The sequence below is a fragment of the Brassica napus genome, chromosome C2 (assembly GCF_020379485.1).
Source record: "Brassica napus cultivar Da-Ae chromosome C2, Da-Ae, whole genome shotgun sequence".
NCBI classification, from domain to species: Eukaryota; Viridiplantae; Streptophyta; class Magnoliopsida; order Brassicales; family Brassicaceae; genus Brassica; species Brassica napus.
The window spans coordinates 50,557,742-50,572,884 of record NC_063445.1 but is presented as its reverse complement, the minus strand read 5'-3'; the positions used below and the strand labels follow the sequence as shown (position 1 = coordinate 50,572,884).

Sequence of the window (15,143 nt, the reverse complement as noted above, 5' to 3'; positions counted from 1 at the left end):
GATAACATTGTCAAAAAGTATAAAGGGAAACATCTCTTGTACTTGGTGAAAGGTGCTGCTTATGCTCATACGGTTTCAGATTTTGACCGGTACATGGCTGAGATACGGAGTGCAAACCCGGACCTTGCAACGTATTTGGAGAATGCCGACGTCAGCCTATGGTCAAGGGTTTATTGTCAGGGGGACAGGTACAACATAAAGACAAGCAACATCGCTGAATCTATTAATTCCGCTCTGAAGCGAGCTAGAGGATTTCCGGTTCAGTTCCTGTTGGAGTTCATAAGGGAGAAGCTAGGAAAGTGGTTTTGGAAAAGGAGAGAAGATGCTTTGAGTCTCCCAACTCAACATAGTCGAGGTGTTGAATACTTGCTTGCTGTTCGATCGGAGATAGCGGATACGATGACGGTACAACCAATTGATGGATGGCGATTCTTTGTGAAAGGTGGGAAAATGGACTGTGTGGTTGATTTGGAACATGGAAAGTGTGATTGTGGTGTCTATGCAGTGGAGAAAATACCTTGCTCTCATGCTATAGCTGCTGGAACATCTGTTGGTTTGCATATCTCCACACTTGTATGTCCAGTGTACTCAAAGGATTTTCTGTTTGCAGGATACTCAGAGAATATATATCCTTGTGTTGGACAACAAGTTGAGGAACGCACATGCTTTCCTCCGGAAGTAAAACGTGGTCCGGGAAGACAGAAGAAATCAAGATGGCAATCTTGGTTGGAGCTATCCAGGATGAGAGGACGCAAACCCCGGAAGCAACACAGGGCTTATAGATGCTCAAAATGCAAGGAAACTGGCCATACGAAACCACAATGTAAGTCGTCCAGTGTTTAGTCTTCCAGAAGACCTTCAATTAAGTCGTCCAGAAGGTCGTCCCGTTAGTCGTCCAGGATTTTTTCTTCCAGAAGACCTTCAAGTTAGTCGTCCAGTGTTTAGTCTTCCAGAAGACCTTCAATTAAGTCGTCCAGAAGGTCGTCCAGTTAGTCGTCCAGTGTTTAGTCTTCCAGAAGACCTTCAATTAAGTCGTCCAGAAGGTCGTCCAGTTAGTCGTCCAGTGTTTAGTCTTCCAGAAGACCTTCAATTAAGTCGTCCAGAAGGTCGTCCAGTTAGTCGTCCAGAGTTTTTTCTTCCAGAAGACCTTCAAGTTAGTCGTCCAGTGTTCAGTCTATGTACTAAAAATTTGTGTTATGAACTTATTTGTGTCAACTTCTTTGTCAAATTGCACTACCAAACAAATTTGAGATGGTCTTGCCCTTTATATTATCCGAAATATAGTTACAAAAGGTCACTGCTCAGAAGACTTTCCAGACTACTTATAGTTAAGTCGTCCAGACGACTTAACTGTAAGTCTTCTGCGCAGAATATAGTTACAAAATAGGGATCAAGTTCAAATACACACATCAGCCTAATCTATCATACAAAATCATCTAAAGTGGCCTGTTTATCACCCGTCATACGTACCCAGGATGTCATCCATGTCCTTGTTTTCGAACTCATGCGCGTCAGGAAGCTCTTGAAATATATCCACCGCCATCTTATCCCTCATACTCTTCCCGTTGGCCTTAGCAAAGTCTTTTTTACTAAACTCTATCCCAAGAGCATGACATTCAATGTACTTTAGAGTGTACACGCCACAATCACCAGCTCGGGCCGGAGGTATATTGGTCGGTCTCTCATATGTGAATGGCTCCAGGCTGTATTGGGCACGTAGTTCGTCTGAGGAAGCGCACTCAACAAGCAGATAAGGGACCATGTAGAGAAAAGGCTCCATTACCACATCGAGTTCTTCTGGGGAGATACTGGAACAAATGCTGTCAAAGACGACTATGTGCCTCTTAGGGATCGATATCCAAATAGCAATCCAATGACTGTCGGCGAAGTTTACTGGCGCATAGATATCATCAATATCCGTCCCCCAAACCTTGTTCGATTGGCAAAATGATGGTATAGTGCCTGCATAATAATTCCACGCCCCACCAGGGAGTCTTCTTCCTAAACCGTTTTGATCGGGCTTCGAGTCCTTAAAATCCTTGAAGTTGAATCACCATTGCTGAGCAAAGAGATGATCAAGGAAGCACATTCTCTCGCTCTTGAAATGTTGTGGGTTAGCGTTGTACCTCTTCCTCAGCACATTAATCCAAGCATCAATATGCTGCATATAAAATAAAGTACAAGTCAGAAGATATCAGACGACTTAGTGGTAAGTCTTCTACGTCGATGACTTACCAGACGACTTACAAGTAAGTTGTCTACGTCATAGCAGAAGACTTACACAGTCCTCCAGCCACTCTAGGGAGGTTCGGAGGATTTGATACCACCGAGTTCTACTTTTGCGTGGTTTTTTATCGAGAGCTGTTCTATAATAACTCCAAACACAAAATGTTGAAAAGCAATCAGGTTTTATGGGAAAAGCAAGCTATTATGTAAAAAGCAAGCTATTATGTGAAAAGCAAACACTTACGGACAAGATTTCAACCACTCAGCGAGCTCCCTCAACTTATTCTTTTCAATTGGTGCAAAAGGATTATAGCCTGGATAAAGCTTTCTGTTTGAAATGATCACTCTGGCCGTCCTGTTTGCCGTATAAGGAGATTTCTGTGATCGGGCAAGTTTCCTTGTTCGATCACTCTTTGCACGGCAAAGTGCCAAAGCAGCATCCTTCTTTTCTAGATATCTAGCATCCTCCTTCTCCTTATCTGAAACAGTGGATTGATTTTTGTCCAATAGAACAAGGCTCGGTTCTGGAGCTTTATCTTCCGAGGAACTAGCATCTGCGGGCACAACTGCGGGCACATCTGGACCTTTATCCTCCGCCAAGCTCTTCCTTCCCGCGTTCGTCCCATTGACACTTTCACTCTGCAATATACAATAATAACCAATGAGTGTCTTCAAACATGAAACAAAATACATATATAAAATCCAAGGATTTGTTACTAACCCCGGGTTCGAGCGTCGGTTTAGGTGGAGAGGTAGTGTTTTGAGATGATGTCCCTTTCCGTTTTGTGGTGATACCAACCTTCTTCTCCACAGTTTCCACCCTTTCCGACAGATACTTGATCTCCTTAAGGCACGTCCCAAACCCTTCCCTCATGGCATCAGCTATGTCCTTGAACATAGTTTTAATATCCTCTTTGGTCAAACCACCAACAGTCGTAGTCACCTCTTCACTAGCCTCTGCAGCTGCCTCTTCACTAGCCTCTGCAGCTGCCTCTTCACTAGCTTTCTTCCGAGGTCTTGGACTGTCTTCCTTCACTACCTTTTTCTTCGCTGGACTCACAACCGCCGACTTTGTATTGACCCAAGTACCGGTGACTTCCCAGCAATCCATGGTCCACTTCCACGGTTTCTTCGCAAACATGAGTTTAATTATGTTCTCCGCGAGCGGGTCCTCAACATCAAACTCCCATTTTGGAAACATTTCACCAGTGTCCTTTTGAATAAAGTTGATCACCCTAGTCTGCAGTAAATAGAAGATATGAACTTAGATATTTGACGGATTAAGAAAGATGGAAAGAAAAGACTTCACAGACGACTTATAATTAAGTCGTCTGGAAAGTCTTCCAGCTGGACGACTTAGTAGACGACTTATAATCAAGTCGTCTGTAAAGTCTTCCAGCTGGAAGACTTAGTAGAAGACTTATAATTAAGTAGTCTAGATAGTCTTCCCAGACGACTTAATTATAAGGCTTCTACTAAGTCATCCAGCTGAAAGACTTTCCAGACGACTTAATTATAAGTCTTCTACTAAGTCGTCTAATTGGAAGACTTATCAGACGACTTATAATTAAGTCGTCTGTAAAGTCTTCCAGCTGGAAGACTTAGTAGAAGACTTATAATTAAGTAGTCTGGATAGTCTTCCCAGACGACTTAATTATAAGGCTTCTACTAAGTCATCCAGCTGGAAGACTTTCCAGACGACTTAATTATAAGTCTTCTACTAAGTCGTCTAATTGGAAGACTTATCAGACGACTTAATTATAAGTTTTCTGCGAAGTCGTCCAGATTGAAGTAAATACCTGACTGAGGATAGCCTCTTTAAACTGTCTGCGTCCTTTGCGACCCTTGTAAGCCAGTATCGGGGGAGACAGATTGTTTGGGAGAGGATTACCAAAAGTAGCACCCAATTCCAGAAGAGCTGTGTACACCCAGACCTGGAGAGCTTGCGCAAACCCATTAATAGTGTAAACCCGAAATATCTCTGCCCTTCACAGAGTCCATCAGCACCTTAAACGCGACTCTCCCCCATGGATAATTCTCAAACCGTTCTAGCTCCATCACTAGCCTTGCCAGACTAACCCGTGTAGGGGTTGAATACTTTCTCCCTTCAATGTATCCAGTGAAGATGGCAAGGTACGCGAGCCGCTTGCGATCATCCCGAGACCACCCTTCGCATCTCTCAAGTGCTGCTATTATCTCCTGAGTAGATGGCCCAGCTTCGACATGAACTCCCAGCATCTCCCAAAAAGAAGTCAACTCCTTTGTAACAACAGAGTGAGGTCTCTCAAGGTCCTCGATGTACTCGCAGTTTAGACCAGTGAGGTGTTCAAACTTTAACAGTGAAAACCTCACAGGTTCTGGACCAACGAGACTCCACAGCTCATACTTCTTCTTTATGTCCAGCTGGAAACCGAGCATGTAGTGAACCAGCCTTGAAGCCCAATCAAATCCCAGCTCTTGGAACTTGATGAAAACTCCCAACTTCGACTCCTTCAGCTCTTCATATTCGTCATCATGAAGAGCTTTCTTTAAAGCAGCATGCAACGTCCAACAAGTATGATACGAAATGCTATGCACTGCGGGGGGCTCTTCCCCTAATGTATATATCCTACGGGGAAGTTCTGGCGTCTCCATTTTTTTTGTCTGCCTGCAAAACAATCAAAGACTTATAATTAAGTCGTCTGGCAAGTTTTCCAGCTGAAAGACTTATAATTAAGTCGTCTGGAAAGTCTTCCAGCTGGAAGACTTCCCAGACGACTTAATTATAAGTCTCCGAAGACTTCCAGTTTTATGTTCATCTTTTCCTCAATCAATCACTCGACAGTAAGAGATATAACTTACCGGCGGCGGAGTTCAACGAAACGCCTCTGAGAGAATGCGCGCTAGGGTTTCCTCTCGGATCTTAAATAGAGGAAGCGGCTGTGAGAACGGTGGTTAGAACGACGGTGATAACGGCGGAGAGATAACCAGCGGTGAGAACGATGGATTAGAGAGAATCGACGGAAATCGCCTTCGAAATCGCCTTTGAGAGAAACGGCTTCTGATTTTCGATAAACAGTGAAAAAAAAAACACCTTATATATGGCCGGTAAATAATCCGGTTAGGTTTAAAAGTACATTGTAAAATTAAAGGTTTGGTCCGGTTGGACGACTTACTAGTAAGTCGTCTGTTGAATACTGTACATCAGACGACTTACTAGTAAGTCGTCCCAGACCCTAAATTTAACCCCTAAACTAAATTGACTAAATTAACTAACTAACCACGTTATAAACCCGTAGTTATACTTAAATAGTGTTTACTACACACAGAATTAAAACACTTAGGTATATTTTAAAGTTTTCAAAAAAACATTTATGCATTCCAAAATCTAACCCTAAGAACACATACAATACTACAACATATGTTGGCAAAACCTAAACCAAAGAATATCATGACTCACTACTTTCACTCATCTATGTTGAAAACAATTAACTTTTGTTATATCTTAATTTATATCTCTTAAAACATATGTTAATTACATGATTTCAATTTTTCGCTTATCAAAATATTTTTTACAAAATTTTTAAATTATTTCTAAGTAAAACTAGTCCAGATAAGTCGTCTGGACGACTTACTGGAAAATAGTCTGGACGACTTCTGGACGGCTTACTGGAAAGTCGTCTGAGCAGACGACTTACGGGGGTTAGAAACGTAAAAAAATTTCGGTTTTTTTGTTTTTTCACAAGGGGTTGGTTGTAATTTCAATAGCCTTTTAGGTTACTTTTGCATTTGTTTCAAGTTTGGGTTAACCTTTCTGTTTGAAATCAAGTTGTGAGTCATCTTTGGCAATTTTCCCTAATTTTTTTCACAGTTAGAGACTCAACACCACCTTGGGATCAACACAGTTCAAAGAAATTGTTAAAATTTTCAGGAAGTTAAAAATTTGTATAAACCTAAAAACTAAAGGAGAAAATATCGTAGAAGTAACATAAGCTTTTGCTCAGGGAGTATCTATCTTATTAAAGTAAAATTGCTCTAACCTTTTGTTTCACAACATAGATAACAGTTAAAAAAAATAGTGATGTTTGGAAACATGGTTAACAATAAGTTAGGAAAAAAAAGTCATGAGTTTATGCTATTAAAAAAATTGGAAGTCCATTACATTATATTAAAAAGTAATGGGCTTATGTTACTTAATATACATATTCAAATCAAAATAATAATTTAAAATTAATTTATATCAAAAATTCATTCAAAAATATGCATATATTCAAAATTTGATTTTTACTAACATATTTTTCAATAACTATTATAAAAATGTTTTCAATATATATAAGAAAAATACAATACAAAGCCCAATTTCAAACACCAACTTAAATTATGGTTTTTATATTTCACATTGAATTTTAAAAATATAATATATGTGATTATTTATATGATTGTACGTATAAAATATCTATCTTATTAAAGTAGAAGTACTTTAAACTTTTGTTTGGCAACATAGATAGCGGTTAAAAAAATAGTGATGTTTGTAACATATGATGACACATATATGATATATAATAGTGAATCACGGGTGGGTGTTCGAGTTTGTTTTCGGGTCAGTTTGAGATTTCGTGTTCGGTTCAGATTTTTGAGGATTCGGTTCGGATTTGGATAACCAATTTAAATTATTATAAAAAATTTAAAATTTATTTTATGCTTTAATTTTTAAAAAATCTATAAACAATAGAATATATTATATATAAATTTGAATAATATATGTGAGAGTACCTAACTTAACATATAAATTGGTTTGGTTCAAATATTTGGATAGAGAATTAATAATTATTTAAGTATTTTTGGAGTTTTGAGTATATTTTAACTATTTTAGATATTTACGTTTGATTATTTGTATATATTTTCAAGTATTTAAACGAACTTAAAAGTATCATATATATTATGTATGTTTTTATATATATTAAATCTAAATAATTAATATATATAAGTATATAAATCTATTTTGGATACCCAAAATACTTCGGTTCGAATCGGATTAGGTTTCAGTTCCTCAAATACAAAAATTTTAAATAATTCATATTTAATCAATTTCAGTTCGGATTTAGTACTACTTATTCAGATTGAGATCGGTTCAGTTCGGTTCTTTGAATTCGAGTTTTTTACCTAACCCTAAATAGTGATATAAAAAAAATAGCATCATAATTTTAAATATGTATTATACATCCGCGGCGGTCAAAATCTAGTTATAAATTAAGGGGTTTACCTTCAGAAAACAGGGAACTAGACCGTTGATTAACCGGTTTAACTTAACCATTCAATTGCATAATCCAAAATTCCATAGAATCAAACGTAAGGTTGACCGGATCAATCTTGAGTTATTTATTCTAAAAAGATGGCTGCTTGACTTTATCATCATGGGAATCATATTAAGTTCTTTGGTCAACTTCTTCGCATTTCAACTAACTTGTGATCACAGACATGGCAACATCAAACTCAATATGACTGACTTCTTCAACATTTCAATATATATTACTTTTTTTCATTAATTATCTTACTTAAACCTTTCTAATCTTCCATTAGTTGGGACGGATATCACAAAACCATGGAGCACGATCTCGACAAGTTCCCTTTACTCTCTTACGTCCTACACCAATATGATTCCAACCACCACGCGCCGCCGTCTACGGCTGTCCAACAAACTCTCGCCCCTTCTTTTCCACTTCTCTCCGACCCACAAATCATGTCTTCGTTGACTCAGTCCATCCCCACCACCATCACGCATACGCTTACCGTCTTGGCCTCTCTCGGACCACGACCAGACACGTCGGCTGTTTCCTCTGCTCGCTCTAAGATCGCTCAGATCCTTCAGATGGACTCTCTCTCACCGGAGGAAGCGGCCAAGGAGGCGGAGATATACGCCGGGGCTGTGCGCTTGGAGGAGGTGTATGATAGCTACGAGAAGGAGCTGAATGACTTGGAGGAGAAGCTTTCAAGGGTTTATGCCACGGAGGTGGAGTCTCTATTGAGAAGCCGCGAAGAAATGAACGTGGAGGTTGTTAAGGTTCTCAAGGCGGCGGAGTCCGGCAAAGTCCTTGAGAGGGTTGATCTCTCTGGCCAAGAACTTAAGCTGCTCCCTGAAGCTATTTGCAAGATTGTTGGTTTAGTTTCCTTGAATATCTCTGGCAACAACTTGATGGTAAATACTAAAATCTAAAACCATTTGACATTTAATTAAAAATAAATAAATAATTTAAGCAAGAATGCTTCTGATTTGCAAAATGTTTAGAACAAATAGGGTTTTGGGAATATCAAGAACCTGTTTAGTACTTGCAGTGTAGTTTGATGTTTCATTTGTTGTGTTCTGAAACAGTTTTTAAAAACGTTTTTACAGTTTATACCTGACGCATTCTCGAAACTGAAGAAGCTACAAGAGCTTGATGTATCTTCAAACTCTCTTGAATCTCTTCCTGATTCTATAGGCATGTTGCTTAACCTTAGGATCCTCAATGTGTCTGCCAACAATCTAACTTCACTCCCTGAAAGCATCGCGCATTGCAGGTTTAGTTCTTGTCTTTTCTTGCAGAATGTCTGAATATTGTTTCTACTTTTGTCCTGACGTTTTTTTTGGGAATCTATATTTAGGTCACTGGTTGAGTTAGATGCAAGTTACAACAACTTGACATCATTACCTACAAACATCGGATACGGATTACAGAATCTGGAGAGGTTATCGATCCAGCTTAACAAACTCCGTTACTTTCCAGGTTCCATAAGTGAAATGATTTCCTTAAAGTATCTTGACGCACACATGAACGAGATCCATGGGCTTCCAAGTTCCATGGGTAGACTAAAGAAACTCGAGGTTCTAAACCTAAGCAGCAACTTCAACAACTTGATGCGTGTTCCCGACGCTATCACCGATTTAATTAACCTGAGGGAGCTTGATCTAAGCAACAATCAAATCCAAGCGATACCGGATTCGTTTTATATGCTGAAGAAGCTAGAGAAACTGAACTTGGACCATAACCCGCTAGAGATCCCGTCTCAGGAAGTGGCTAAACAAGGAGCTGAAGCGGTTAGAGAGTTTATGAGGAAGAGATGGGATATGATTATGGGGGAGGAGCAACAGAGGATTGGTGTTGAGGCTGAGCGACATGGAGATGGAACAGGGTGGGTCTCATGGGGAACCTCCATGGTTACTAATCTTGTTTCTGGGGTGTCTCAGACCGTTGGATTCGGTGGAGGACCTGGTGATGGTGGAGATAAGAAACCTGGAGAATCGCATTTTTATTACCAAATCTAAGTTCTACTTGAGTTTTGTTTTGAATAATTTTGGGTGTTCTTGTGAAGAAAAATCATCATTACGGTCTTGGCAACTTTGTAACATAAGAAACTGTTATTTTTAAATTATAATTTTTTCTCAATATTTCCTCAATAATTTCTTTATTACATAATTTCTTTATTTTTGGTTAAACAGTGATGTGACAAATGAATTTTAATGGTTAAATAGATTATTTCGAAAGATGTAAATGTTATGAGAAGCATGGTAGCTAGATACGAGAAGGAGTTGAGTAACATGGAGGAAAAACTTGCAAGCGTTTATGCCACTGAGGTGGAATATTTGTTGGGAAGCCGCGAAGAAATGAACGAGGATTGATCTCTCTAGCCAAGAATATATCTGACAACAACATGACAGTAAATACTAAAATTTTGAAATCAAGAACTTGATTAGTACATGCAGTGTCGTTTAATGATCGAAACGTAAGAAGCTAGAAGAGCTTGATGTATCTTCAAACTCTCTTGAATCTCTTCCTGATTTCACTCCCTGAAAGCATCATCTCTCATTGCAAATTTAGTTCTTGTATTTTCTTGTAAATGTCTGAGTATTGTTTCTACTTTTTGTCCTAACTTTTTTGGGAATCTATATTTAGGTCACTGGTTGAGTTAGATGAAAGTTACAACAACTTGACTTCATTACATACAAACATCGGATACGGATTACAAAACTTCGAGAGGTTATCGATCCAGCTGAACAAATTCCGTTACTTTCCTGGTTCGACAAGTGAAATTCGCTCGCTAAAGTATCTTGACTCACACATGAACGAGATCATTGGGATTCCAGATTCCATCGGGAGGTTTAAGAATATCGTGGTTCTAAACCTAAGCAAGTCAACCAACTTGATGGGTGTCCCATACACAATCACCGATCTAAATAACATGAGGGAGCTTGATCTAAGCAACAACCAAATCCAAGCTATACCAGACTCGTTTTACATGCTGAAGAAGCTAGAGAAACTGAACCTGGATCAGAACCCGCTTGAGATCCCATTTCAAGAAGTGGCTAACCAATGAGCTGAAGGTGTTAGAGAGTTCATAAGGATGGGCTAAGATTGTGGCAGAGGAGCAACAGAGGATCGAGTTGAGGCAGAACTACATGGAGATGGAATCGGGTGGGTCTCATGGGGAACCACCATGGTTACTAATCTTGTTGGATTCGGAAGAGGGTCTGCTGATGGTAGAGATAAAAACCCTAGAGAATTGCATTTCTATCACAATATCTAAGTTCTGATTGAGTTTTTTTTTTAAATAAAATCTACATTATAATAGGGCAGTTGCATAACTCCTGATGCGACACGTCAGCGATATGTGGATCTCACTTTTAAAAAATGTGAAAAAGTGTCAAGTCTGTGACTCGAACCCGGGTTATTGAGATCTAAACAACAACATTTATACCATTAAGCTAAAAGATTCTTCGTACATTGATGGCAGAAACAAATATATATATTTATGAAGGTCGGAAACCTTTGCTTCTTCGGTTTTTTCTGTGGTGCCCACACTTATTTATTTTATCTAATGATTTAATAAATACTTTATAACTCACGTTTTGAAATGAGATTCGTTAAAAAAAAGCCCAATAAACCTCTTTGGTCTGTAAGCGTTCTCTTCGATGTAAGTTTAGGGCTTTCAATTTTTAATCATCGGTTCATGACTCATCTAAGAAATACAGATTGGCTCTTTGAGTTTCATGAATCAGTTTTTCTTCTTTAGTCTCTACATCTCCCCATCTTTAATAAATTCATCATCGGTTCTTTTATTTTGCCTGATAAATCATGATTGTGTGGTTTTAATTTTCTTTGGTCATCCTTAGCTTGCACCCTTTGATCTAACCAAGAAGAAGAAGAAGACATTTGTCGTTCAGGATGCCATCGAAGACTCAGCTGAGTCACACGGGAGACATACTATCCGTTGCCTGATTGTTCAAGAAGAGTTTATGTGCTGTGAAACATATTTGTTTCTTTTCATCAGTTGCTTTGTTTAATCTTTTTTCCTGCAAAAAATGATGGCTCTGACAGTTCATTCACGGGAGCCAATAAGTAAAAGAAGAAGAAGCAAGTGAGTGTTTGACATTTTCTGTCTTCCTGAGTTTTTTTTTTCCATTCATTAAACTTGGATTTTGAAGATTATGTGCCTCACATTCTTTTTATTTTGATGGTTGTTAGGTTGAATGAAGATCACTGAATAAAGAAAATGTCGATGTTCCTAAAGATTTGGAGGGTACTTTATATTTCTTTCTCTGATAATTCTAGCGACATAAATTTGAACCTTACAGAGGGTATATTGCAGAGCATCCTAATGATGAGGAAGAGGTGGAGGGAATTGATCTGCACCAGCAACGTTACCTGTGGGAGGGAAGTGACATGGATTACTTATACGATGAGGTAAGCATATCATTAGATGGTTTGCGGTCCATCTTTGAGAGCCGTCGATTGTAAGTGTCTATCGTTTTGAAGTTGTACGACACTAAGATGTAAAGAATTACTAATCACGATTACCTTACTAGCAGAGTTCTTTTGCACAGCTATTGTCAATGGAATTAACACTGGAAATTAATGGTGCTATATTTCATGTTCCAAATGATAACGCAAGCTCCAATGTTTATTCTCAGCTTTAACATGCCAAAATCACAATGCAATGGGTGTTGTAAGGTAATTCAGTAGACACAAATGTTCAGTTGGAAAAAATTCTAAACTGTATTTATGCATCAAATTTATCATCCGTAACATAATAATATGTTTTTCTGTGCTAGGAACCGTTTATAAATAAATGTCTCGGATGTATATGACTGCTTAGTTTGTTGCTTTTGACACTGAAATCACTAAGCTTGCAATGTGTCAGGACAGCAAAAACATCTCAACTGATGGTTAGCTTTACAATTTCGTTGGTTTCTTTTTCCTATTATGTTGGATGGATTATTTTAGCTAACAAATATCGCAACAGAGCGCTGGCAATAACTCTAATAGATTTATATATACATTTAGAATTGGAAGTTTGGTGAGAACATGAACAAGTACTTCTGTCACGCTATTGGACAGTTATACGCCATTTCAAGAGAATTGATTTCTTATATTTTCCATAATCAGTAAGATTTTAACTGTTTTGTCTACTTTGCATTCATACCTCATTTTCCATCTAACTTATCGGTGCTACTATATAATGATCAAGTCATTTTCTGCACAAATAGGCAAGTGGGGATGTTACGTTGGGTGCTTGGTTTATTGGGCTTGGCTATACAAAGTCTGTTGTGACTCTTAAACTTTTACCGCATTTAACATTGATTCTGGTTCTTGGGAGAATTGCAGATTGTGAATGAAAGGCACAAGCAGGGAACATATGTGTAGCTGCGTTCGACTCGACATGTAGCGGTATCTGCAGATCCGCTGATCTCATTGTGGAGGTTAACATGCAATGTGTTGACTTGGAAATCATTATTTGGAAGCTACATTTCGAGGTATTTCCTCAACATATAAATAGACAATAGACAGAGTTTGATATTTATAATACTCAGTGATCATGGAGTCTGCAGAAAACAGTCCTTTTGCATATTCTATATGGAACCAAGAGATATGTCCTTTGTTTGATGATTGTATTATGATAGCTACTAACATAGGAGATGACTAGAGAAAGAGAAATGAGTATGAAACTCTTATATGAGTAGCTTTTGTAAACACATTTGGGTTTATTAACAGTTGTGACAAGCAATTATGTTTATAGTAAAGAAAACCCGCCGCAACGTCAATAAAAAATGCGCCTGTTTTTTGGTTGTTTGGGATTGAAATAACTTATGGGTTTTCTAAATCAATATAATTGATTTGACTAAAGCTATCTTGGATGACAAAAAGAAGGATGCAAGTTTAATAAATTCTACTTTAGACTTTAATTTCAACTAAATTATAATCAGTCTTTTATCCATATCATCTTAGTTATAATCGTAAGGATTTATTAGAATAAATAAATAGTTTCAACAATATTTAATATGTGATTTAATAAACAAAAGAACATGTAGGATTTTTAGGATTTAAAGAGATTGGAGACAATAGTTAATGAATATGAAAAAAATACGAAGCAGATGATGAAAAATGATTCGAGCAAATTAGTGGCAACACAGAGCTAAGCGAGATAAAAATATCAATCAATAAAAAATGAAAGAAGAATGAGCAGAGTTAAATTATTACACAAGCCAAAACTAAGACAAATCAAATGACAGAACGTGAAACAAATGTAAACAAGACAAGATGAGATGGTGAAGATAAGATGCATTGAAAAACTGAATGCATTAGTAAGCAAGAGACAAAAATAGATTAAAATGCAAAAACCCCGCGCCTTGGCACAGATAACGATCCCTAGTAATAATAATTTGTAGGTGATTTCTTCTGAACACATCGGTACCTTGTTTACCGTCTTGTGCAATTATGTAAATAAGAAACTGTTTTTAAAAATATATTTTTTCTTTTACAATTTTTCTCAAAATTTGCCTAAAATGTTATACATATTTTTATTTATTTTGGATATATAATAATGTGACAAACGAATTTTAATAGTTAAAGTGATTTTTGAAAGAGGTAATGTTATGAGAAGAACTTTGAAATGGTTTGCTGTTGATCAATTATTATTTTAATTATTTATTTATAGAATTTAATTTGCTTTACATGTGAAACTATTTGTAAATATTTTAAGATTTAAAACTTAATAACAGTACGTAAAGTTCCTTTGAAAATAATTCATTATAAACTATAATATTCATATTAATTGAATTTTAATTTAGGCTATATTATTACGTACGCTCGTATATTTTTACTTTTAAAGATAATATTTAAATTATTAAAACAGAAGTACAAATAATACTTAGCCCTGAGTTTTCTTCAATAATTACGCCGCTGGGCTTTTTGTCATTTAGCTATAAACCATCCAAAATCGATTGCTTTGGTTACATCTTCAATCGGTACATAAAACCAAGCTAAACCAAATACATATAACTTAATATATCCATATTTAGAAAACGACAATTAGACCTCTGCTTACCAAACCGATCCTCGGTTTCAGTTGGTCCGACAACTTTGATTCCATCTTCAATTGTTACATAAAACCAACCTGTTTACATATATAATAAACCAACTCGAGTCAATTGTTCACATAACCACCAATAAATCAATAAATTGTTTAAATTTCAGCCTAAAGTTTGTTTATGTAATGGAATTTGATCCCGGTTTGCTGTAAAATATTACCAGACCTAAACCTAAGTGTATATATTACATCTGTAAGTAGCTTCTCTTCTATCAGCTCACCTTCCTCAGTTTCATCCACACTTAGCACAGAAAATTTAGATGCAGAGATCTCTACCTCTTCTTTCTGAGTTGATATGAATAAAGACCTTCCTGATTTCGCTGGAGAAACCATAGACCACTCACTAGAACCAGCGACTCCCTTTTCCTTCTTCTGACTATTCTTCTTCTCAATACTACCATTTCCCACTCCTCCAGTTACCTCTTTACATATACTACCTTCAACTTCCCTTCCCACACTACCTTTGGCAACTACTGAAACCTTCGCTACACTTTCAGGACTAGTAGCTTTCACACCACTAACTTGAACTGGAGACC

The 15,143-nt window shown here is 37.4% G+C and overlaps 1 protein-coding gene and 2 pseudogenes across 1 annotated transcript; 2 read left to right on the top strand and 1 right to left on the bottom strand.

The window, feature by feature from the left end:
- Positions 1-1,319: 1,319 nt before the first annotated feature.
- LOC111206859 lies at positions 1,320-4,860 on the bottom strand (annotated as a pseudogene).
- Positions 4,861-7,617: 2,757 nt separating this feature from the next.
- On the top strand, positions 7,618-9,629 carry LOC106382106 (plant intracellular Ras-group-related LRR protein 2-like). The gene is made up of 3 exons (XM_013822065.3): positions 7,618-8,401; positions 8,597-8,763; positions 8,848-9,629. The coding sequence occupies exons 1-3, from the start codon at positions 7,808-7,810 to the stop codon at positions 9,506-9,508; spliced, it is 1,422 nt and encodes a 473-aa protein (XP_013677519.1). The 5' UTR covers positions 7,618-7,807; the 3' UTR covers positions 9,509-9,629.
- A 119-nt stretch (positions 9,630-9,748) lies between these two features.
- Positions 9,749-13,262, top strand: LOC106378663 (annotated as a pseudogene).
- Positions 13,263-15,143: the final 1,881 nt, after the last annotated feature.